The following is a 23,496-nucleotide window of genomic DNA, read 5'->3' as shown; positions in this document are numbered from 1 at the left end:
TAATGTATAGTTGAAAGCTATACATATGGCCCCAATGCTAGGGCTTTCTTAAGCCTAACAAAAGATTGTTCCTTAGTCCCTCATTACAAATGGTATGGGCTTGGGACCCTCACTTAGTTTCTCACAGACGGGCCTGGACATTTGTTTAAATACTGTAACCCATGCCAGTATCCAGTTAGTCCCAGAAAATCCCAAATCTATCTTTTAGTTGGGGGGGGGGGCAAATGCAGATATCCTAGGGCCAAATGAAGGTTGAACTCTTTTGGCCTCACAATTTGAGTTTTTCCCCTAGAAATTTTGTGTTCTTTTTGAGCTACAAAGAGGCCAGGCAGGGTGATGCACACCTTAAAGTTCAGTACTTTTTGGAGGCAGAGACAGGTGGATCTCTGAGTTTGAAGCCAGCCTGGTTTACATAGTTAGTTCAGGACACACACTTGTGTGCGTGCATACAGACTGAGCTACAAAGTTTAAAGTCCGTATAGCCTGGTTTGGGGCTGGTATCCTCTGAAGCAGTAAAAAGGAGGTCATCCTCATACAGGATTATGGCTACAGAGTTGAGTGTAAATTCCCCCAAATGCAACCCAATCTGGGACTAAAGGCGTAAGTCACGGCTGCCCGCCAAGAATTCTTGATGGAAGACTGCAACAGGTATGTTTCTCGGCTCATGCATCTGGGATAGTCCACTGAAAGGAGATTAAGAAGTGAGAACCCTGGCTTTCAGAAAAGATAGGCACACTGGCAAACTGGAAACGAACTAGAACGGACTTGTGCCGTTTAGGGTCCTCCTCCCTAGCTGTACTGCTCAGGTCTGCCTTCCCTGGACAGCTGAGTTCCAGGTTTCTGAGCGCTCTCAAAGCCTGGTCCCATCCGTTTCAGCACCACATATCTGGAGTGCAACCTTGTGCAGGATTTTACGCGTCATCTTACGGCGCGCTGACTGTCCACACCTCTGGGAAATGTAGTCCATGCAAAGGCAGCACATTGATTGGCGCTCAGAAGCTGAAGATCTTCGCGCAGGCGCACTGCCTTCCCGACCTGAGGTGGTGAGGTGTTCGCAGGTTCCCAGCACTCTTGCCGAAGGTGAGGGTTGCGGGTCTAGGTCTTCGAGAAGCCGAGTGGACGCGGTGGCGGAGAAACGGGGGACTCTGGGGACTTGGGGGAGGGTTAGTGGGCGTGGCCTGCGTGCACGGAGAGTCTTCTCTTCTGGTGTGTGTCGGTTTCGTGGGGAACCGGCACGGTTACCAGTGTCCTTGTAGGGTACGTCCACTGTGTGTCAGAATCCTGTACTTTCAAATTAGAGGTCCCGGTCTTCCTTTCGTTCCTTCTTTCCATGATGAGTGCTTCGAGAATGTGAATGCTACCGACCCTGGATCTAGGAGCATCCATTCCATTCTCACCCAGTCCCCTAGAAAACGTCTCACGTTGCGTCTTTCAGCGCCTCGCCCCGAGTTTGCGCCGGAATGTCCTGGCATGAGCATAGGGTCCTGGAGGATACTGAATTCTAGGTGAAGAAAACCCCAAAGGAAATTGCACATGGCTTTAGGCAGTTTTGAGATGATATTGACTGGAGTGCACTGTAAAGGAATAGTGGGAAAAAATAAGAGTGAAGGGACTATATTGAGGTCAAACAAGACTCACAGTATCGGGGTAAAACCCATCAAGCAGGCTATTTTTGAGTCTCAAATGAGGTAAACATAAACAAAATTTTAGGAAACAATTCTCGAGGTTAACATTCTGACCACCATAAAGTCGAACTGGCACAACTTAGTTCCAACCACCAGTAACCATCAGATGTCTAGAAGTCCATGCGATGACGTTGTCTGTTACATTGAAGTTGTTTGTGGTTTACCAGTGATCTTTTCCCTAGTGGGTTTTTTTGTTTTGTTTTGTTTTGTTTTGTTTTTTACATTGGAGATACGGTCTTATTTTGTAGCCTGACCTGGTGGTAAGCCTCAGCCTTCCAAGTGTGAGCATTACAGGTGTATGTCACCATACTTCTGTTCCATGAAATTTCAGTCATGCGCATCAAGCTTCCCAAAATGCTGGGATGTGTTGCAGGTAAAGATGTGCTTAGCTTTATGGCTATCTTTCAATGAAAGTAAATTATAACAGAATTAAAAGCTTCCAGGCAGGCTTTTTCCCAGTTCTACCTCAGCCTTTTACAAAGCCTGAATCTCTTAATTGCTGTGAAATAGTACCTCTCTTATCGATGTATGAAAATGGAAAGGAATTATCTTTATAAAAAGCATTCAGCATAGAGGCTCACGAGAGCAAGCACTCAACAATACTAGTTATGGTGGTGTTTGATAGCGCTCCACCGTGTGTCTAGCCTCTAGACAATAAATTATTTAATCAAGCTGTCCGTCAGAGATGCTTAGGAGAGTCCTGATTTTAGTTGCATTATTTAAATAGGATGGTATGTGTAATGGGCTTAGGAAGCTGGCTGGCAGACAACCTTCAATAAAGATGCTGCGTTGGTGATGGTTAATTAAAAGCTTTGTGACTATTCTTCTCTTAAATAAATTCCAGAAGAGAATTGGCCAGCCTGAGAATGTCTGTGTTTGAAGGCTCTTATTACTCGTCCCAATCCTAAAGTACATATCTAATGACGACACAACTATGCTGTAATCACCCCTCACCCAAAGCACCTTTTGATGTACTTTGACCTCTGCTGGTTTCTCTGGGTTCACGTTCCCCCCAGGGTTGCTCACCGACTTTCTGCTACCTAATTTCAGTAGTAACCCTTGATGTGTTAGAGATCTGCCTCTTGTTTATTCAAGACTTGAGGTCTTCCCTGCCTACAATGTTGCTCCTCCCTCACATCAAAACTGTAGATCCCAGTTGTGCCAAGAAAGCTGCTGCATTTCTGCCTCAACCCTTCCTGCCTGGGCTAAGACAGTGCGGAGACCGCAAGCGTGCACCGTCACACCCAACCAGTCTTTAGTTAGACTCTTCATCGTGAGAGAGTGAGATCCAGTTAGCTGACTTAAGCAAAGGGAGGTTGAAGAGAGTCTTCTGGAAATCCAAGATAAGTAGAGCTGCAACTGGAGCTCACTTACCTCATCTGGAAGCACCCGTGAGCACCAGCACAAATGGAGCCACATCCATTGGTACTGTCTCCCGGGGATTCTGCTCCTCTGGTCCCCGTGCCTACTCAGTAGCTGCTTATAGCTTTTTTGACTCATCTCCTGCATATTGTCCCGACAATTTAAAATTCATGTTCACAAAGGATGTCATCTTTTCACACCAGATCATATCTGTCATAGTTTTTGCTGCCTGAATGCAAACTTAGGCACATTTGGGAAGAATCTCAACGGAGTCGCCTCCATCCGCCTGTTAGCATGTTTGTGTGGGACATCTTCTGAATTGCCAATTGGTACAGGAAGGACAAGTCCACTGTGGATAATGTCACTCCTGGGAAGTAGGCCTGGGCTATATAAATAGCTGAGCAAGCCAGTAAGCAGTGCTCCTACATGGTCTCTGTCTCAGTTTCTGCCTCCATGTTCCCCTGAGGCTTCCCTTGGTAATGTAACCTGTGAGCCATGTGAACCTGTTCTTCCCTGAGTTGCTTTTGGTCAGTGTTTCGTCAGAGCAAGAGAAAGCAGACCAGGAAGTTCCCAGTTACTCACTCACTGCCCAGCTGTGCTATGCTCAGTCTGGTTCAGGAAGTGAGGCGAACAGCCTTACAGTGTCAAAGATGGATGCTTCATTAGCGGGAGCTGTAAATGGAGTGCTACTCTGAGGAGGTTACAGTGCTTGTTTGTCTTGTCCATATAGTTGTTTCTAAGGTTCCTTATGGTTTTTTTCTCCTCAGTAAACCTTCAGGGCGATAGTAAACGTGAACATGTAAATATAGGACTCTCACTGTGTTCTGGCTCCTGGAGACAGAACTCTGCCCTGAAGATCACGGTAAAGCAGACAGTGTGCTGTGGCTTCAACATCCACAGCTTCTGTTGTAACTCTGGAATGAGCGTGGCGTGCTCTCAGCCTTGCCCTGTTTGCTCTCTGTGAGGAGATGGGATGAAGGTGCCACAAGCTCACTGATAGCTGGAGGGGCCTTGCCACACGGGTCATTCTCATATCTTTTCTCCCCCGCCCCCCACTCCCGACTTTTTCCTCCCTAGGACTCTTGTCCTTCTCTACCAGAGCAGCATAGGAAGGAATGGCTGCCGTGTCTCCACCTACCAGATGTCAGGTGAGGTGGGCTTCTTTTGTTTCTGAGATACTGTTATTAGTTGACAAAATATAGTCACTTTCTTTACCCTGAGTGTCTTCCTTCTAACCCTCCATTCCTAGCCTGGTGAGGTTCCAAAGTAGGATGGCCTTCAGTTCCTTGAGCCTGTACTTACTAGCCTATCCCCAAGTACAAAATGTGTGTAGCTGACAGAACAGGTCACCTGGAGGATTCTATGATCAGTGGTTCTGTCTCCGTTGTCTCTTTGGTGCAGCCAGTAATAGACTGAGAGTCAGCCCCCATTCATCAAAGAGTGCCGGGTTAGGCTGCAGGATGTGGTGCATGCTGTAGATCACTCAGAGTCAGACCCTGTCTCAAGAAAAACAAAATGGACAACAAGAAAGAAAAGGGTTGTAAAGGGGAGTATGGTTGTATTTTCAGGCATCGGTGACGTTTGAAGACGTGGCTGTGACTTTCACAGATGACGAGTGGAAGCATCTGGTACCCATGCAGAGAGCACTCTACAAGACCGTGATGCTGGAGAACTATGAGAGCATCATCTCTCTGGGTGAGCAGGCTTCCTGTGAGGAGTCAGAACTTGTCCCAAAAGAGCCAAAGGAGATGGCTTTAGATGCAAAGCTGGTGAACCCAGCCCTGGACAGATGGGCTGCCCTGGACAGATGGGCTGCCCTGGTGTTAACAGCACTGGGTAACCACGGGCCTCCTGGTTGAGCAACTGGCTTCCACGGAAGAGAAGACAGTCTAGAGGATAGAGCAGAGTATATATTGTATGTGTGGATCTGGCTGCCTGAGGCAACAAATAAAATCATTAATATGTCCAGGTCTTCCCCTGGCATGCCAACAGGTAATGTCCTCAGTTCCATGTGGTAGAACAAGGATCCATCTTGGTAAGAGATACTGATTCCTTTGTGGAAGCCAGAGGAAGAAGCTACAAAGATGCAAGAAGGAGAAAGGTTGTCAGAGACGTGCTTGATTTTTGAACATTTGTTTGAATGACAATCTTAGATACCTATAAATGTCACTTTGTAATTATACTTGTGACAAGGGGGAAATGAAGAGCTGTTGTTGATGTCGCCTGTTAGTGAAGTAAAGTCCCCATAAGTAATAAGGAACTCTCAGAAGTTTCCAGAATAAGAGTCTGAAGCTATGCACAGTGGTTTGTACCTGTAGTCTTGGCCACTCTGGAAGCACTACACGATGTAGAAATAGGCTAAAATGGCAGATAATAGTCAAATTCACATTGCAAATTTATATTAAGCAAATATTGGGCTGAGGGTTGGCATTGAGGAACATCCTGAGCCTTAGTGAGTGAAATATCAGACAGCATGGAATCCCTGGGGTAGAGACCAGAAGTGCCAGGAAGGGATGAGAATGGCCAGTCTGTCAGAGAAGAACCAGCATGCAGCAGACAGGCACTTCTCAGGCAGAGGGAGAAAGTACCTGTCTCCCAGGGCAGAAGTCTGTGCACGGGGAACTCGGGTGTTTCCAGGCATGGGATCTAACTTTGTTTATATGGCTATGGATATGATTGCTTCTGGAGAATGAGCCAGGGAATGTAATAGGATTACCAATTTGTACAGCTCAGGGGGCACATTTACCACAGTATTGTATAGCTATTAAAACATTGTAGAAAATCTGTGCTAATTAAAATTAATATTTTAAATTTGTTATATGAAAAGATCTTCAGTTGACAAGTCAGTAGTATTTCATTATCCAGTTTTTTGAAGTTCTCATAACATTTAATTTTTTTCTTTATTTATTTGGGGGAACATACATATGCCCCAGCATGTGTGTGTGAAGGTCAGAGGACAACTCTCGGGACTTGCTTCTTTGCTTTTACCATGTGGGCTCTAGGGAGCCAGCCCAGTTTAGCAGACTTGGTGAACCCAATAAGCCATCTCACCAGCCCCATTATCCAGTCGTTAACAGAATCACATGTAAGGTCTTTCCATATCAATATGAAATGAAGGAAGGAAAAAGTTTTCTTTGACTTGTACAGAACTCTAATTTTCCCACTGTGAACACAAGTGACTTGTTTCCATAAAACCATTATCCTAAATCTAAACAAACAAAATTGAGTCGCTCCTTCAGCTTTTTTAGTCAAGATGATTTTTTTTTAATACTTACCTCTTGAGCCAAGGGCCTCTATCCTGCCAGTGCCAGTGGAAAACTTTCATTTGCTGTGTGAACTGAGGTGGTTTTTGTGGACAGTGCCCTGGTGCCTGACCTTTGTTCCTTTCAAGAGCCCCAGTCCTGACCTTCCCTCAGGCTTTTTGGTCCGATCTCTGCATTTCTGGAAGTGTCTAGACTTAGAGGCCAGGTTTAAGTTCGGAATGGTTAGACATCTTCATCTTCATCACAGCAGCCTCCTGCCTCTTTTCCTTCATGAGCAGGGCTTCCCGTTCCTCGACCTGATGTGATTCTTCAGTTCAAGAGAAGGGGCGAATCCTGGATGCAGGGTCTTCATGGATCTGAGGAGAAAGCATGGCCAGAGAGTGTCTCTCTAGGTAAGCAGGTTTGAACAGGATGGGTAGGATTGTGTTTGCTTCTGTTGTCTGGGTCAGAGGAGTGTAAGGGGTCACCTTTGCTCAAGTGCAGGTTGTCTGTGTGCATGGTCGTTTCCTGTCACTCATTGGTTCTCTTTCCTCTTTTACACGGGCAAGTGTTATTTACCTGTATTCATCAACCTGTTTCTCAGAACTGTGACCTTGCCTACGTACACTTCTGAAATTTTTATTGGTCACCCAGCTCTCTGCTCAGCCTACCCTAGTAAGCTCTTGGCCCCGCTCCAGGGCCATTCTCCTGTATCCTGAGAAGGCTGCTGTCAAATTCCTTCCCAGGCTCCTCCTTCATTCCTGTGCCTTTGGCTTGAGCTGTGCCATGACCAGGCATTACCACAGTGTCTGTCATAGCATCTCTCTCCTCTGTCATGTCTCCTAGTCCAGAGAAGAAACTGCATCTGTCTTCTTTGTTGCAGACTTGGAAACTAACTCTGAGATCCTAGATGCTTCAGAAGGCACACTGAGAGAAATCTATAGAAGGCAAAGTTCTCTATGCCCTAAACGTGAAGTCCAAACTCTAACAGGTGAGTTGGAACTAGAGAAGGAGAGTCCCAAAGCAAAGACTTGCAAAAAGCCCCTTCCCTTGGATAAAAGCTTGCAGCAAAGGTCAACTCCATCCAAGAAAACCCTCGCTAAACACCAAGACCAGGAATGCAGTGAGTGTGGGAAGACCTTCTTTGACCATTCGTCCCTCATCCGCCACCAGAGGACTCATACTGGAGAGAAGCCGTATGACTGTCCTGAGTGTGGGAAGGCCTTCAGCCACAGGAGTAGTCTCAGTAGACATCTAATGTTCCACACCGGAGAGAGCCCATATGAGTGCAGTGCGTGTGGCAAAGCCTTCTTTGACCGATCATCCCTAACTGTGCATCAGCGGATTCACACAGGGGAGAAGCCTTTTAAATGCAACGAGTGTGGCAAAGCCTTCTTTGACCGCTCATCCCTCACTCGCCACCAGAGAATCCATACCGGAGAGAGTCCCTATGAATGCCAGCAGTGTGGGAAAGCCTTCAGCCAGAAGAGCATTCTCACTCGCCACCTGCTGATCCACACTGGCAGGAAGCCTTACGAATGCAGTGACTGTGGGAAAGCGTTCTATGGTGTCACCTCCCTAAACAGACACCAAAAGGTGCACACGGGGGAGCCCCGCTATCAGTGCGGCGAGTGTGGCAAAGCTTTCTTTGACCGCTCTTCTCTTACACAACACCAGAAGATACACACTGGGGACAAGCCGTATGAGTGCAGCGAGTGTGGGAAAGCCTTCAGCCAGAGGTGCCGGCTCACAAGGCACCAGAGAGTTCACACGGGGGAGAAGCCCTTCGAGTGCAGTGTGTGCGGCAAAGAGTTCAGCTCCAAGTCCTCAGTTATCCAACATCAGAGGCGCTACGCCAAACAAGGGATAGACTGAGCAGGGGAAGCCACGAGCTAGACAGCGGGCTTTCCTTCAAGCGTGGAAGGTTTCCCTGTCATCTACAAATCCAGCATTTGTTCATTCTGCCAACTCTGGCCACTGTCTTCTGCCCGACCTCTGCTCCAGCGTAGAGTGCAGGAACTAAACCATGAGTCTCCACACTCAAAATCCTGCACAGAGGCTGGGCGTGGCTCGGTGATAGCTATCGCCCAGCGTGCATGAGGAGCTGCAGTCTGATCCCAAGCACTGCAAAAGAAAGTTAGAGATGGTCAGACATCAGGACAGATGTTAGGAGAGGAATCTGCAGACACAGTGAGAACAGGCCTGTTATCACTGCGCTCTAAATAGCTGCAGGCTCTTACAGTAGAGAATGTCACAGTTATGGGAGAATACCATTTTCTCCAGCAGTTTCTATAGCCCTTAGCCCTTCTGAAGCTTTCTGCCACAAAGACCTTGTTCTCTTGTGCCCCAGTATTTGGCCGTCTAGGACTAGTGGTAGTGGTAGCACTTACTAAGCACTTAGTTGAGGCAAACTCTCAGCGATGAATTGTAAAAGGGCTAGATTGGCTGATCCTCTCAGTAAATCTGTGAAATGGGTCCCTTTGCTGTCTGGATTTCACAGAGGAGCACACTGAAGTTTAAAGAGATTAATATAGTCTGGGGGACACAAGGTGAAGCCAGGTGTCTTAGTTACTTTTCTATTGCTGTCAGAGACATGATGGCCAAGGCAACTTAGAAAGCATTTTGCAGGGCTTGCTTACGGTTCCAGGGGATGGTCTGTGACCATCATGGAAGGAGCATGGTGACAGGCAGGCACAGTGCCAGAGCAGTAGCTGCGAACTCATATCTGATCCATAAGCACTAGGCCAAGAGATTGGGAGAGAAAGACTGGTCTTAGCACTCTGGTCGTGGCAAGGGCTTTTGAAACTTCAGAGCCCATCCCCAGTGACACACCTCCCCCAACAAAGCCACACCTCCTAATCCTTTCTAAACATTCCATCAATTAGGAACCAAACATTCAATTAAGTATATGAGTCTCTGGGGGCAATTCTCATTCGAATACCACATTCCACTCAAGGACGTGATCAACTCGGATCCTCACACTGTGAAATAGGCCTTTCTGTTGTCTGAATTTCACAGATGAGTTCACTGAAGTTTAGAGAGATTAAGTAAAATACCCTGCGTGACACAAGGTGAATCTTAGGTCTTCAGTATGGGTCTGCCTTCAGTATTTCTACTATAGATTATGCTCTTAGATTTTGTCTTAGATGAGTTGTAAGCACTCAGAGGTGTGATTTAATAAGCCTCTGTCTTACAGTGTGCCTTGCAAATATTAGGTTATCAATTATCTAACGAATACCAAAGTTTCCTATTCAAAACCTGCTCGGGTCCACCTCCTTTCTCTCTGAATTTTCACAGTCCAGACTCTTAACATACTAGTCATCACTTCCAAGTTCTCTTCCTTCCTTCCTTCCTTCCTTCCTTCCTTCCTTCCTTCCTTCCTTCCTTCCTTCCTCATCGTTCATGGCACAGTAACAAGCCTAAATAAACAAAGACCTGTGACCCTCTTCGGGTGTGTGTAAGTGTCCATTCGATCTGTACTGTTTGGGCCCGGCACATTACTGTGAATAAGGAAGGGAACACTGAAGGCTATTTTTATCAGCTAGGTGCCATTCTGATCACTTCTACTTGAGCCAGAAGCCACACCTGAAGGCTAGGGACACAGACAGGTGCCTTGATATTTGAATGACACTAGAAGTCACTATCAATTGCACACACTTTAGCTCAGTCTTTCTACATGACCCCTTTCTACCCATTATTCCAGACCTAAAGTAGCTCTCTATTGAATGAAATATCTTTTAGTATTTAAAATCTTCATTAATGCACTCCACCATCACCAAACTTTAGATCCTGAGTATCCAAATGCATCTATTTCCTTGGGGAAGCCCTGTATTTTATTGTATTAATGGTCAGGTATGAGACAACCTTGACTTTGGGAGTGTGTATTCCCTTTTTGCAGGGTAAGACCTGGAAACGGGCTTGTGTATTCCAGTAGATGAAGGCAGGTTTCTCTTAGAACTGAGGGGAAATTAAACTGTGGAACAGTCCTCTCCCATGCTTCTAAACATAAACTCATTTTGGTCTCTCATGAAGCCAAAGAGTGTCAGGGAATCCATTTTTGTGAGTATTTTATATAATAAACAGCTTGAAGAAAAATGTCACAGGATCTGCGTATAATACCTAGTGTTATGTCAAGTAAAAAATAAAGGGGACAATTGACACATGTCTGTTGATTGTCTCTAAGTTTAAGTCTTCAAAATAAACTCAGTGTCAAGTATTGTATTTGTCTAAGACACTGCCATCATCAGTGAAATGAACCTGGGGCAAATCCAGACTTTGAAAAGACTCTTAGGAAAAGTGACTGAAAACAGTGGGGAGGCCAATGCCTCCTTTTGGAAAAGTGATCTGCACTGTTACACAGCAATCTCTGTGTAGCCTAGGCTATGGGTCAGTGAGTTTCCAGCCTGTGATCACTTGCTGTGCAGACCCCTGGTTTTTCCTTTGTTCTTTCCCCTTTACAGCCTACAGCTACCTACCTCTGACATCCAAAGACAACTTTTACATATGACTTCCCAGTGTGGCTGTGCCAAAACTGAATGTAGTTTTCCTTCCTGCTATTACATTTGTTTGTTTGTTTGTTTGTTTGTTTGAGAAAGTGGCCAGGCCTGGTTTATTGAGATTTTCCCACAATCTGGCTAGACTCCCTCTGAGCTAAGTGGTAATGCTTTCATTCCTGTTTCATTGATCTGCCATGTTTATTTGCATGAACCCTGACAACTTGTTTGTGGTCCAGCCAGCATGGAGAAGGACACAGGACACTCTCCCAAGCAGCACATTTGTTTTCAGCCCACTGGCAGGAGGTCAAGTGTTGAGAAAAGGAGTGTTTACCCAAGAAGCTTTAGGTCTACTTAAAATTTAGGCACTATATTGGAGAAAGGACAATCTGACATTGTGGCTTTTTCCTGGAGACCTGGGTAGGTCAAATTTTCTCTTCTGTAAATACAAACTGATGTTCAAACTGACTAGTTTCCTATGGGAAGATAAGTGAGAATACACCAGCTGACAAGTCACAAATCTACAGAATCCCAGAGCTCATGTAGGTAGTCTGACTCATAGTTCAGGGGACAACGTTACAGACTACCATGCCTAAAAAGCCAGATCAGAGTCCTTGACTATCCAGTGACCAAGAGCAGGCTTCTGTCTCCAAAGAACTCTTAGCACTGAAGCTTGGAAAAAGAGTATTTGTTAGGCAAAACCCAAAATGATAGCATTGTCAGGTATGGGTCACAGGAACCTGGTAACATTTGTTTTGGTAGAACACATCAGTTGTTTGGGTTATACAGCTGGGCTATGGTCCAGGTCTTAGATGCGGAATAGTCTTGACTACATTGATGAGTTCAGAGACTCACCATGACCATAAATAAATTTTAATAGCAACAGGTGTTTTGTTTTAGACAATGGTGCCCAATATGGGGCCAGGACTGCACCTGAGAACACTCCCAAGACATAGCACCTGCTATATCAGCCCTGGGCTTATAAAGGCAAACCCCACAAGATTATATGCATTTTGTCTATGTGTAGGCAGGGTCTAATTTTAACACATATGTCTTGCAATTGTCCTAGTTATTTTTCTGAGTAGAATAAGCAAGTACAATTACAAAACCCAAAATAGCAGTCTCATGATCCACTATCTTGATAGAACAGTAAATTTAAGAATAGTCCAATGAGTGGGAAAAAGGGAAGTAGGCTGCTGGGGTACAGCCTGTATAAGTTAGGAATTTAATGTATTAGAGGCACTCTCTTTTGCTTTTTTGGTTTCTCAAGCACAGAAGGTAATAAACTTTAAATGTACGGTTAAGCATCACATTGATGAGGCAAAAATGACAGCTTGTAGGGGAAAGGCTGGAAAATGCCTGAGCACAAAATGGAGTCAGGGTATGATCAGGACAAGGAGGTGTTGCCTTGGCCACTCCAAAAATGGTTAATAGTAGTACCAGTTCAATAACACTTGTTGGAACCTGGCCATTTCTGAATTGAGGTAGTTTGTAGAGTTGAAAATCCATATTTCCTTACTCAGAACAGCCTTACTCAGACGGCACAAGCATCTTCAATCATTTCATATAAATCAAGGTAAGTCTCTGTTCCAGTTATAACAGGCCTGTCACTGAGACAAGCTAAATAAGCCTTCTCAGGCTCCACTTCCTTTGATTTCATTTTGGTAGTCATTAATTTGGGGAGAAGTAGACCACCCTAAATTTATCATTACCTTGGTTCCTCTCATATGCCTCTGAACATAAGCCTCTATACATACGCCTTGCAATCACCTGCTAAGATGGTCTTTGTTGGCCATAGCTTCTACTTTCCAAATAAATTTGCCCCTGTGTCCCACCCCCCACCAAGATACACACACACACAACCATTCTCAAATTACTAGCTCTTTCAAGCAGGGGCAACTGAAATTATCAACATGAGCTTGTTACTGACAACTATATTAACTAAGCCAACTAAAAGTTTTGAGTCCTTTTATTGATGGCCAGACCAAGAGGGAGCCTGTGTCTCTGAAAAGTCTCTTGGTGTCCAAGCTCAGGGGTATGTTTTTTAAAAGACAACCACGACTACATCAGAGCTACATTACTGGGGGAATCCAGGTGGCCTAGTAATATCTGCTTTCTTTGTAAAGCTCAGCAGTATTTTCAGACATTACATGTCGGGTCATGGTCACGACAGTTCCCAAACCATTGCCAAGGTGGATACGGCTATTGGGGGTGGGGGTGAGAGGGGTGGGGTGGGCTGAGAAGTTTCTAGGCGGACACAAAGTTGGGACAAGATGGCCTTACCTTAGTCATTTCACAGCAGGTACCAGTTTCCAGTAACAAGTTTAATGAAAATGGAGGCTGGAACAGGACCCAGTGACTAAAAAAAGTACCTGCTACCAAACTGGACTCATATGGTAGAGGGTCAACCTACTCTAGCAAGTTGTCTTCTGACCGCTATAGGCATTTTGTGTTATACATCCAAATAAATAAACAAAAACAAACAGATGTAACTTTAAAGTAAAATATAAGTGAAAGCTTGCTCCAGACAAACAACCCTATAAGGGCTGCATCCAGGCATTCCCTCTTAAAGAGGAAAAATGGAGCTTGCATGGGTAAGGTTCATGATCCTTCGGGATACTGTAACCCAGAGCGGAGGTCCCACCGCACGCGGTACACAATGCCTGCATCAAAAGACGGGCAGCAATGGGAGAGCCACGTGCATCCATCGTGGGAAAATGAGAGGCTTTAGCCCTCACGCAGGGATAGTAGAAGGCGCCGCGAGGTCCTCTGGGAAGCAGTGTGAAAAGCCGAGGTGCTATATGCAGAGGATTCTGGGAGTTGTAGTTCGGTTGAGCAGCTCGCTGTAGCCCCTCGGCCCAAGATCTGAGTACCTTTCTAGGCGGTGAGAAGGCTTAGCCTGGAGGGTTGAACCTAGACCCCTCGGAGTTTGCTGAGCGCAGTGAAGAACCTGGATGCGCCTGGCCACTAGATGCACCCGAGCGGTGCCCTCACGTCCTTCCCCCTGGCGGTGAGGCAGTCTCCGTGGAGCCCCGGTCCGAGGTGAGGCTCTTCGAGCGAAGTGAGCATTTTGCTTTCTGCTTCTGGGTCTCACATTGAGATTTTGATAAAAAGCCGTCAGTGGACAGTCCTCCTAAAACCCATTGCTTTGACAATTTAGCTTCTGACACTGAGTTGCCTTTGTCCCCGTGAGAACTCCTTTAAGAAAGAGAATAACCCATTTTGACAGGAAAGGAAAGCAGGGATTTGAAGTCTCAGATTTTATTTAGAATCCGGTTTGTTTGGGTTTTGGGTTTTAATTGCTTTCAATTTTTAAATGCTTTAGATGCTTTCTCATAAAACCTATCACTGCTCTGAGAAAGCAGGTATTGTATTTGAAAGACCAGTGGTCAAAAAGAGTAAAACCAATTTCGGCTTCATTCATCCCTTGAGCCTGGAGTAGAACACAGGCAAATCGTTAATAGAAGCACGGATCTATGTACAGAGAGATCTGTGTTGTTCTGACTGAGCAGAAGAAAAGAAGTATGCATTTGTATAATGTATTCAGGTTCTCATAGAAGAATTCTTCTGTAGTGTAACTGCAGAGGTGTCCAGGAGGAACCTGAGGTAGAAGTTCATATCAGCTATCCTGTATCAGGGATGTTATGGGATTGTTCCGTGTTAACTTTAAGACAAGGTAGCTAGTGGCTGGCGGCTGGACTAATTGTAATGGCTCCTGGCATCCACTTCTAGACTCACTTTCTGAGGACTCAGGCCCTCCCAGTGCTGGAAAACCTAAAGAAAATGGCATAACCATTTTTTTTTTTTTTACTGACTCCTAGGGCCCAGATAAGTCTATATTTCTTTTTTTCTCTGCATGGTTATGTTTTCTTCTATTCTTAAACTTGCTCTGCCCTGTGTCCTAGACCACTGGGGCCATCCTGAGAGACCCACGAGTGGTGAGCCTCACAGGAAATGGTCCACACTTAGACAGAACTTTCCTTCCCAGCGATGCTTCTTTTTTTTCTTTTCTCCATCTTTATTAAATTGGTTATTTCTTATTTACCTTTCAATTGTTATTACCTTTCCCGGTTTCCAAGCAAACCTCCCCTCCCTTCTATATGGGTGTTCCCTCCCCATCCTCCCCCATTACCACCCCCCCCCAACAATCACGTTCACTGGGGTTCAGTCTTGGCAGGACCAAGGGCTTCCTTCCACTGGTGCTCTTACTAAGCTATTCATTGCTACCTATGAGGTTGGAGCCCAGGGTCAGTCCATGTATAGTCTTCGGGTAGTGGTTTAGTCCCTGGAAGCTCTGGTTGGTTGGCATTGTTGTTCATATGGAGTCTCAAGCCCCTTCAAGCTCTTTCAGTCCTTTCTCTGATTCCTTCAACGGGGGTCCCGTTCTCAGTTCAGTGGTTTCCAGCGATGCTTCTTGGCCACTGTTGTACTGAACGTGTTCTAGCCACTCAGCACTATAAATGGCCTTGTGAGATGCAAAGGACTAACAGCCACAGGCCCTGTCTCATGGCGTTTGCTGAAACAGAAGATACATAAACCAGATAGATGAAGGGACACATGTGTTTTAAATGCAGAAATGATTGTCTCTGTCAATTTATTAATGCCCCTGGAAGAGTGTCCATCAACTAGACTATTTGAAAAGAGTTTAAGATTTAAAAAGTTCATTTTGAAAGGCCAAGGAGGGTAGTAGGTAGTTGGAAAGCAGAATGCAGGGATGTTCCGAGAGAGGAGCTTTGGTTGGAGGGGAAGGTGTGTGTAAGTGATTGGAGAGGCCAAGAAGTCTGTGTCACTGTGGTGTGAGTTAAAGTCTAAGGAGGAGATGTTACAGCCAGACCACAGGAAATCTGTACTGGGTCTTTAGTCACATAGACCATGGTCACATAAGCCATGAGGGCCATATCAGGGTTTCCAGAGGCCCAACAAGATGAAACATGCCACAGCTGAGGGAAAGGAATCAGTAAAGGTGTCTCTGTGGGCTCTCGAAGACTAGCGGGTCTTTTGTATAGGTTCTGGCACAGCTGTCCATATCATACCTAGCTTTTAGGAAACATCTAACCAGGTATATAGTTGCTGATGGTAGACAGGATAAAATTCCTGATCAGAAGAGGAGGGAGGAAGGGAGGGAGGGAGAGGATGGGAGAGACAGACAGAGAGAGAGAGAGAGAGAGAGAGAGAGAGAGAGAGAGAGAGAGAGAGAGAGAGATATTAGGCTATGCCTTCAAAGGACCTGGGTTGGGTTCCCAGCATCCACGCGGCAGTCCACGTCTTTGTCTCTAACTCCAGTTCCAGATATAACATCCTTTCCTGGCCTCCTCAGGCGCCAGGCCATACGGGGTGCACATACATACATGCAGTCAAAATACTTACACATAAAATAAAAATAAATTTTAAAAGGAAAGCAATGAGATAGTTCTTCATTGGTCATTCTTTCTATCCAGATGACTTAAAAGGACAAAGAACAGGTCTGAGGAACACAGCTATGACAGAGGGTCTTCGTATTAAAAAGGATGCCAGGGTCATTTCATCTGCTCTTTCTGTCACCCATCTACTGTCACTTCGGGTCTTTCTGGTGGGTCTCTGGCAGGAGGCCACTGGTAAGCATTGGTGCCTTTTCAGGAATCTATCTTGGCAAGACTTTATAGTAAGCAGCAAGCAGGTTGTGAGTGTGCAAGCATCTAATTGGAAAGTTACTATGGCCTTTAACATAACTGGCTGGTGCTGGGTGTCATATCATAAACTTAATTTCTGCTTCCCTCTGTATTGGTGGTCGTTAGGCAGGGGTGGGCTTGTAACCTGGGGGTGCAGGTATGTTGGGAGTGTAACCTGGAGACAGTCTTGTTGGGGATTAACCTAGAGATTAGAGCTAGTCTTTGGGTTTTTGGGGGGGCAACTTGAAAACTAATACTACGTACCCACCTGTTAGTTTACCTGAATTCAAACTTAGGTCAGGTTCTCTAAAATGGAATCTGAACTTAAAGATTTGGCCTTTCAACAGCAGTAGTAGCCCTAACTAGGACCAAGCCCACATGAGCTTCTCAACCCTCTTCTGAGCACTGTTGAAGAAATCCAGAACAGGCCCCTCCTCCCTCTCCTTTTCTCCTCCCCTTCTCCCCACTCTGCCAAATTTTCCCTTAAGACCAGAACACCGTCAGTACACTCCTTACCTTTTCCTTCCTTGTGAGCATGGCTTCCAATTGCCAAACGTGAGGTGATCTCTCAGTTGGAAGATAGGGTAGAATTAGAGAGGGATGTCTTGAAAGCAGCCAGTCCAGGTGAGTGACTCTTGGGAATAGTGGGAATATAACTCAGGCAGTCACATACGTGCTTGTAGATGAGCTATTGCCCATGGATTGCCTCTACCCATGGAAATGGCCACCTAGAGACCCGGTCTCTCCTGTGCTGCCTTCTAGCCCTGTGAAGATGATTTGATATAAAGCCAGAATCAATCACATCAGATACTATGAAAAGTATGATGGGTATTTTAATATTTCTAGTTCTTGCTTCGCAGGGGTCTCCGCAAACATCACGGCCTGCAGAGTGTCTGTCTGTGAGAGATAAGAAGGCAGTCTGGTTCAACACAATTCAGTACCTAGTTTGTTTACTCAAACTTCAGGATTTGTCTGTTGGTTCAAATTTCTAGACTCTGACCCTGAGTAATTTTTTAGGCATATTTAAGCAAAGCACAGTTGGGTGAATTTTTTTTCTTGGTGATAATTAACTCAGTCCTGTGTGTAAAATAAAGCTAAAAGGCATGACTACATCAAAACTCTTTGTAAAATACCTGTGACATTATGCATAAAGATGGGTTCTGTAGACTGACTGAGAAGAACAAGCTAATACTTAGGGTCTGGGAGAGGCTCTGATGTGGTCTCAGCCACACGGAGAGTGCAAAGGATACCGGGCTGTGCTCCTGGCCTTCTGGGTGAAAAACAGGCTATACATCTCTCCTTTTGAAGAGACGATCCTGTGCGTTTAGCATTCCTGGCTTCCCTAATGCTTACGTGTGAGCACAGGGGCCTCTGTGCCCCTACACTGCTTGACTGCTTTTTACATAATATTTTATATTCACAGCATAATGCTTTTCTTTCCCATCTTAGTCCACTGACTTGTTTTGTTTTGTTTGATTTCTGTGTTCTCTATTCAAGCAGAAGCAACATGGTATAATGCTTTTCTACCCTCAGGGTAGATTTGAAATCGGTCTCCTGGGTTCAAAGCTGGTCTTAGTTACTCATTATTTCTGTGGGTTACCCTCTTTTGTGAGTCAGGGTTCTCATCTGTAAAACAATACAGCTCTTAGGTCAAATATAATAGTTTAGGAAAATGTTTAGAACAGCACCTTCCTGTATGCTAAGCAAATGAATGCTATTGTCTACTGGTATTCTTTAATGATGTCATGGATGTTTTAAAATGTCATTTTCTTAAAATGTCAAAATGAATCATTGCAACAGATTACCAGCAAATTATACTTCTCTGGTCTTAATCCTTGTGTAATTGAAGAAGCATCATTTTGCTAGGTTCTTTGCCAACTCTTCCAACTACATCTTCCCATCTCCTCTAAAGTCATCATAGTCTGTGTGTCTAAACTTTTTTCACTTCTCTTGAATCCTTAACAGAAAGCAGGCGCATCTCAGTATCCTCCGTGAATCGTGTGCTCTCTACCTATACTTAGAGCATCAATTCTTCATTCCCTTAGCTGGACATCCATTTGCTTTTTGATATTTCTCTACCTATTTGTCCTTGAAAATTCCAGGTACTTTGTTGAGTGTGGTGTGCAATTTATAACATTTAGAGACGTGGCTGAATTTAAATAGCATTAATTAGTATTAATCTGTATTAGTGTGTTTTGGGTTGGTATATATGTTCAAGGACAGGCACTTTCTGTTTGTGTTGGTATCTATGTTTCTGTCTGTGTTGTGTTGGTATATGTGTTCAAGGACAGGTACTTTGTAAGAAAAGAAATTGCTTTAGACAGTTCTGGAGAATGAAGAGGTTTGTGTCACGTGTTAATGGCCCCAGTAAGAGCTTCTTTAACTACATGGCAGAAAAACAGAATGGGGAATTGTCACTTGCAGAAGGGACCAAGTATATAGGGCAGTCCAATTTTATAACAGCCCCTTCCTGCAAGAATTAATTCACTCCTCAAAACACCCTTCCAACAGTATTGGCCCCTTTACCTAATACATCTTATGAGTCCTCATTTCTTTCTTTTTTTAAAAAGATGTATTTATTATATATAAGTATGCTGTAGCTGTCTTTAGACACCAGAAGAAGGCATCAGATCTCATTACAGATGGTTGTGAGCCACCATGTGGTTGCTGGGATTTGAACTCAGGACCTCTGGAAGAGAAGTCGGTGCTCTTAACCACTGAGCCATCTCTCCAGCCCATGAGTCCCCATTTCTTAAAGATTCTACCTCCCCAACGCTGCTGCACTCTTTACTGATTTAGCACATGACCCCTTGGGCCACATTCAAACTGTATTCGAATGATAACACCTTGGAAGCCTAGAAGGATTTAAAACTACTTTTGGCAATGAAACTTTCCCCTTGAAGTCTACCAGTACATCAGGATTCTGACACAGGTGCCTTGACACATCAGGAACCAATCTGAGCAAATGGAACCTGCACACACTGCTCTTTTTCTTAAAAAAAAAAAAAGTGATTCTGTTTCATTCTGTGTAGGCATAAATTTTTTTGCAACCTACTTTTAATTAGGGTTCAAGTCCTCCTCTTGCCCACCACCCAGCAGACGCAGTATAAGAGAAAAGCTATTAGGATATGGGGGAAGTGGACCTGTTCAGCAATAGTCCTTTGGGGGCGAGCTTAATCTTTGGCAGCAGTTCAGACCTGTAGCAAACACCAAATACAATTCAGCAGCTGCAAACCAGTCCTCTAGGCAGGCAGACACCAGGCACGAACCAGCAGCTACACTCGAGTCCTTTCGGCAAGCAGAGTTCAGGCAGCTGTAGTTCAATCCTGAAGAAACTGCCAGGCTCACCAACTGGCCTAAGGCACGACTGCAGAAGCAGCAAGCTGCCACAGGAACCTCACAATGTTTCTCTCAATGGGTGAGTTTCTCTCAATGGCAGCATTACTACAAGTTGAGCTCAACCACACTATGTAAGGCAAACCAATACACGTGTGTCTTTAATGAAGAATGCCGAGACTCAGAGAACCAAACCAAGGCTCAGTGCTTGTCTCCCTCTGTCTGCCCACATTTATACATCTTCATCACGGGTCCTTTCACATGTCTGCCATATCCAAACATCCTTTCACCTGCGTCTGCTTCAGGAGAACAGTTCTTCACATTTGCTTTAGCAAGACACCTTCTCACCCGTGTGCCCCAGCGAATCGTCATTTGACATAACTGACTTTCCAAAGACCTAGAAGTGTCCACTTTAGTTCTGTGTTTTTTTTTCTGGCTGGGAGTGATATTAAGCAGACAGAGATTGTCATGTTTTCTTTCTTTTTTGTTGTTGTTGTTTTTGTTTGTGTGTTTGGATTTTTGGGTTTTTTTTGGTTGTTTTTTGTTTTTGTTTTTTTGAGACAGGGTTTCTCTCTGTATAGCCTTGTGTTGTCCTGAACTCACTCTATAGACCAGGCTGGCCTTGAATTCAGAGATTCACCTGTCTCTGCCTCCCAAGTGCTGGGATTAAAGGCATGTGCTACCATGCCCAGTCATGTGTTTTTAACTCCTAAGCTTCCTAATAATTTGAGTTAATAGATACATATAACATTGAATTCTAGCTTCTAGAATTTTCATCTTGTTTTGAAGCAGTAGCAGTCAATTTGTATGCATGAATGTGTATGTGAGTGTGTGTGTGTGTGTGTGTGTGTGTGTGTGTGTGTGTGTGTGTGTCTGTGTGTAGGAGATTAGTTTTTGGTTACAGTTAGGACATTACTGAGAGCATGGGAAAAAGTTATAGCAAGAAAGAAAGTTAAAGATGGTCTTCGTTCAGGTACTCAGTGAAAGCACAGTGACTAAGTCCCAAGAGGCTGCTTTTCTGGTCCCGTCCTTGTGTCCCACAGACCCTTAAGTCAGCACTGAGAGGCTCCGTTCTGTTACTGTTCTTCACTTCCTACCTCGATGCCTAAAGCAGTGTTGCCCGACTGCTCACCCTTTTTTGCAGCATCTTTTCTCAGTCCACCATCTTGTTTTTCATGTCCTCCCAACAGTGCAAGACTCTTTTTGAGAGTTATGAAATGTATGTGTTTTCTGCAAATATTTTCACCTTTTTTATTATTCTCTAGTGTAAATGCTATTTTTCTCTGTGTATGTAATCTGTTTCTTTCAGAGTGGGAGACAATACTAGAAGGCATGAAGCTAACTCCAGAGAAGCACTTTTCTGAAGAGGACTCATCCCCTGGAGCGTTACTGGAGAACTTTCCAGAGGAAAGGGCCAGGGGCTGTGAAGACTCTGTGGAAAATCAGCAGGAAAACCATGAGAAACATCCAAGACGAGAGCTGGTCCCTCGGAAGAGACTTTCTGTGGAGAGAGGCTACCAACATGATGAATTTAGAAGGAATTTTAGTCAGCGGTCACTACTTGTTCAACACCAGTGAGAGAAACTTCGTAATTGTGGTTCACTTACGAATTTTACAAATTCAGAAATGATTAAACAAGAGAAAACGTGTGCAGGGAGGAAACCTTGGCAATGTAATGAGTGCGGGAAAGCGTTCAGTTACTACTCAGCCTTCCTCCTGCATCAGAGAACTCACACAGGAGAAAAGCCCTATGAGTGTAATGAATGTGGGAAGGCGTTTAGCCAGAGCATACACCTTACCCTGCACCAGAGGATTCACACGGGAGAGAAGCCCTATGAGTGTCTCGACTGTGGGAAGGCCTTCAGTCACCGCTCAGCCCTTATTAGGCATCACATAATTCACACTGGAGAGAAGCCCTATGAGTGTAACGAATGCGGCAAGGCCTTCAATCAGAGCTCGTACCTCACTCAACATCAGCGAATTCATACAGGAGAGAAACCTTACGAGTGTCACGACTGTGGGAAAGCCTTCAGCCAAAGCACGTTCCTCACCCAGCATCAGGTCATTCACACTGGAGAGAAGCCCTACAAGTGTAAGGAATGTGGCAGAGCTTTTAGTGACCGCTCGGGCCTTATTCAGCACCAGAGAACTCACACTGGGGAGAGGCCTTATGAGTGCAGTGAATGTGGGAAAGCCTTTGGGTACTGTTCAGCCCTGACACAGCACCAGAGGACTCACACTGGGGAGAAGCCCTATAAATGTGGGGACTGTGCCAAAGCCTTCGGCGACCGCTCAGCCCTTATTCGGCACCAGAGAACACACACTGGAGAGAAGCCTTATAAATGCAAGGACTGTGGAAAGGCTTTCAGCCAGAGCTCATCTCTTACAAAACACCAGAAAACTCACACTGGAGAAAGACCCTATAAGTGTAAAGAATGTGGAAAAGCGTTTAGCCAGAGTTCATCTCTTTCTCAACATCAGAAAACTCATGCTGGAGGGAAAAACAAGGCATATGTACAAGCCTTTAGTGAGTATTTAGTCTGTGGCCAACAAAAGAGAATCCATACTGGATAAGCATATTACATCCCAAGGATATTTTTTTTTTCTTTTCTTTTTTTTCGGAGCTGGGGACCGAACTCAGGGCCTTGCGCTTGCTAGGCAAGCGCTCTACCACTGAGCTAAATCCCCAACCCCCCAAGGATATTTTTGTTTGTTTGTTTGGTTTTGAATGTTTATCATATGTTATGAGGGCTACAAAGAAATTTAAGACTGTTACTTTAAAAGTTATTGAAATACTGCTGGTGTGAGATATAACTCACTAGACTGTGGAAGGAGGTTTTGCATTTTAAAAATATTTCCTGAATGGAAAACAGAAATTTGCTTCCAGCATCGTAGTGCGTATGTACACTGCCAAGTCTGTGAGTGAGTGGGATGTAGCATTGTGGAGAGAAGACATGTTACCTGTGGTATGGAGTCTCTTAGTGATGGGGAGATAAGTCTAAATACATGGCCATGTTAGGGGTAGATAGAAAAGATTGAGAAGTCACAATGAAGGGGTTGGGGATTTAGCTCAGTGGTAGAGCGCTTGCCTAGCAAGTGCAAGGCCCTGGGTTCGGTCCCAAGCTCCGGGGGAAAAAAGAAAAAGAAAAAAGAAAGAGAAATCACAATGAATTTGCCCAGGGTCAGAAACGGTAGAACAGTTGTCCTTAAGTCCAAGAACACTAAGGAAGTAGACAGAAAGGACAGGGGAAAGAGTTGAGGCGTGACCCCAGGAAGTGTTGGTTGCAGTGACTTAACAGCTGCTGTGTTTCGAAGCTCATGTGAGGGCAGCTTTGCCCTAAGCTGAGCAACACTGGCATGGGGGCTTCCGCACTTCTTGTCCTTCTGTCTTGCTTAGTAAGATGTATACTGGGAGTCATTTTAGTCCCAAGGCTGAAGACTTACAGCTTAGTCAGTTTACAAAAGAGACCTTTGATATGTTCAGTGTGTTCTAAACTGAGCTACCCAAGAATACTTATTTATAAAGATTTACCTCAGTGGTAAGTAGTTTGTACCTTGAATTTTTTTTATGCCGCAGAAACTGTAACTGTAGGTCTGCACTGACGCTGCATTGGTTGTGAGAGCCTTGGCTGAGAAGCTTGCCCTGAGAAGCTTGCCCTTCTCCATTAGACTCTTGGGGTAGTGCCAGGTGACTGTGTGTATACACTTGTGACGGAAAGTTTGAAGGTTA

At 44.8% G+C, this 23,496-nt stretch overlaps 1 protein-coding gene across 3 annotated transcripts; it reads left to right on the top strand.

Annotated features, from left to right (window-relative positions):
- The first annotated feature begins 1,022 nt into the window (after positions 1-1,022).
- Positions 1,023-22,349, top strand: Znf2 (zinc finger protein 2). Of its 3 annotated transcripts, XM_032904167.1 has the most exons (7): positions 1,023-1,080; positions 4,125-4,195; positions 4,616-4,742; positions 6,586-6,702; positions 7,173-8,143; positions 11,948-11,955; positions 21,425-22,349. In XM_032904167.1, the coding sequence occupies exons 2-7, from the start codon at positions 4,163-4,165 to the stop codon at positions 22,338-22,340; spliced, it is 2,172 nt and encodes a 723-aa protein (XP_032760058.1). In that variant the 5' UTR covers positions 1,023-1,080; positions 4,125-4,162; the 3' UTR covers positions 22,341-22,349. The 3 variants fall into 3 exon arrangements, with proteins under 3 accessions (XP_032760058.1, XP_032760056.1, XP_032760057.1); XM_032904165.1 differs by lacking the exons at positions 11,948-11,955; positions 21,425-22,349 and having other exon boundaries at positions 6,589-6,702; positions 7,173-9,034; XM_032904166.1 differs by lacking the exons at positions 1,023-1,080; positions 4,125-4,195; positions 11,948-11,955; positions 21,425-22,349 and having other exon boundaries at positions 4,643-4,742; positions 6,589-6,702; positions 7,141-9,034.
- The last annotated feature ends 1,147 nt before the right edge of the window (positions 22,350-23,496 follow it).

Source organism: Rattus rattus, chromosome 5, assembly GCF_011064425.1.
Source record: "Rattus rattus isolate New Zealand chromosome 5, Rrattus_CSIRO_v1, whole genome shotgun sequence".
In the NCBI taxonomy this organism is placed as follows: Eukaryota; Metazoa; Chordata; class Mammalia; order Rodentia; family Muridae; genus Rattus; species Rattus rattus.
The sequence above is the reverse complement of the archived record's forward strand: the minus strand, read 5'-3'. Positions and strand labels throughout refer to the sequence as shown.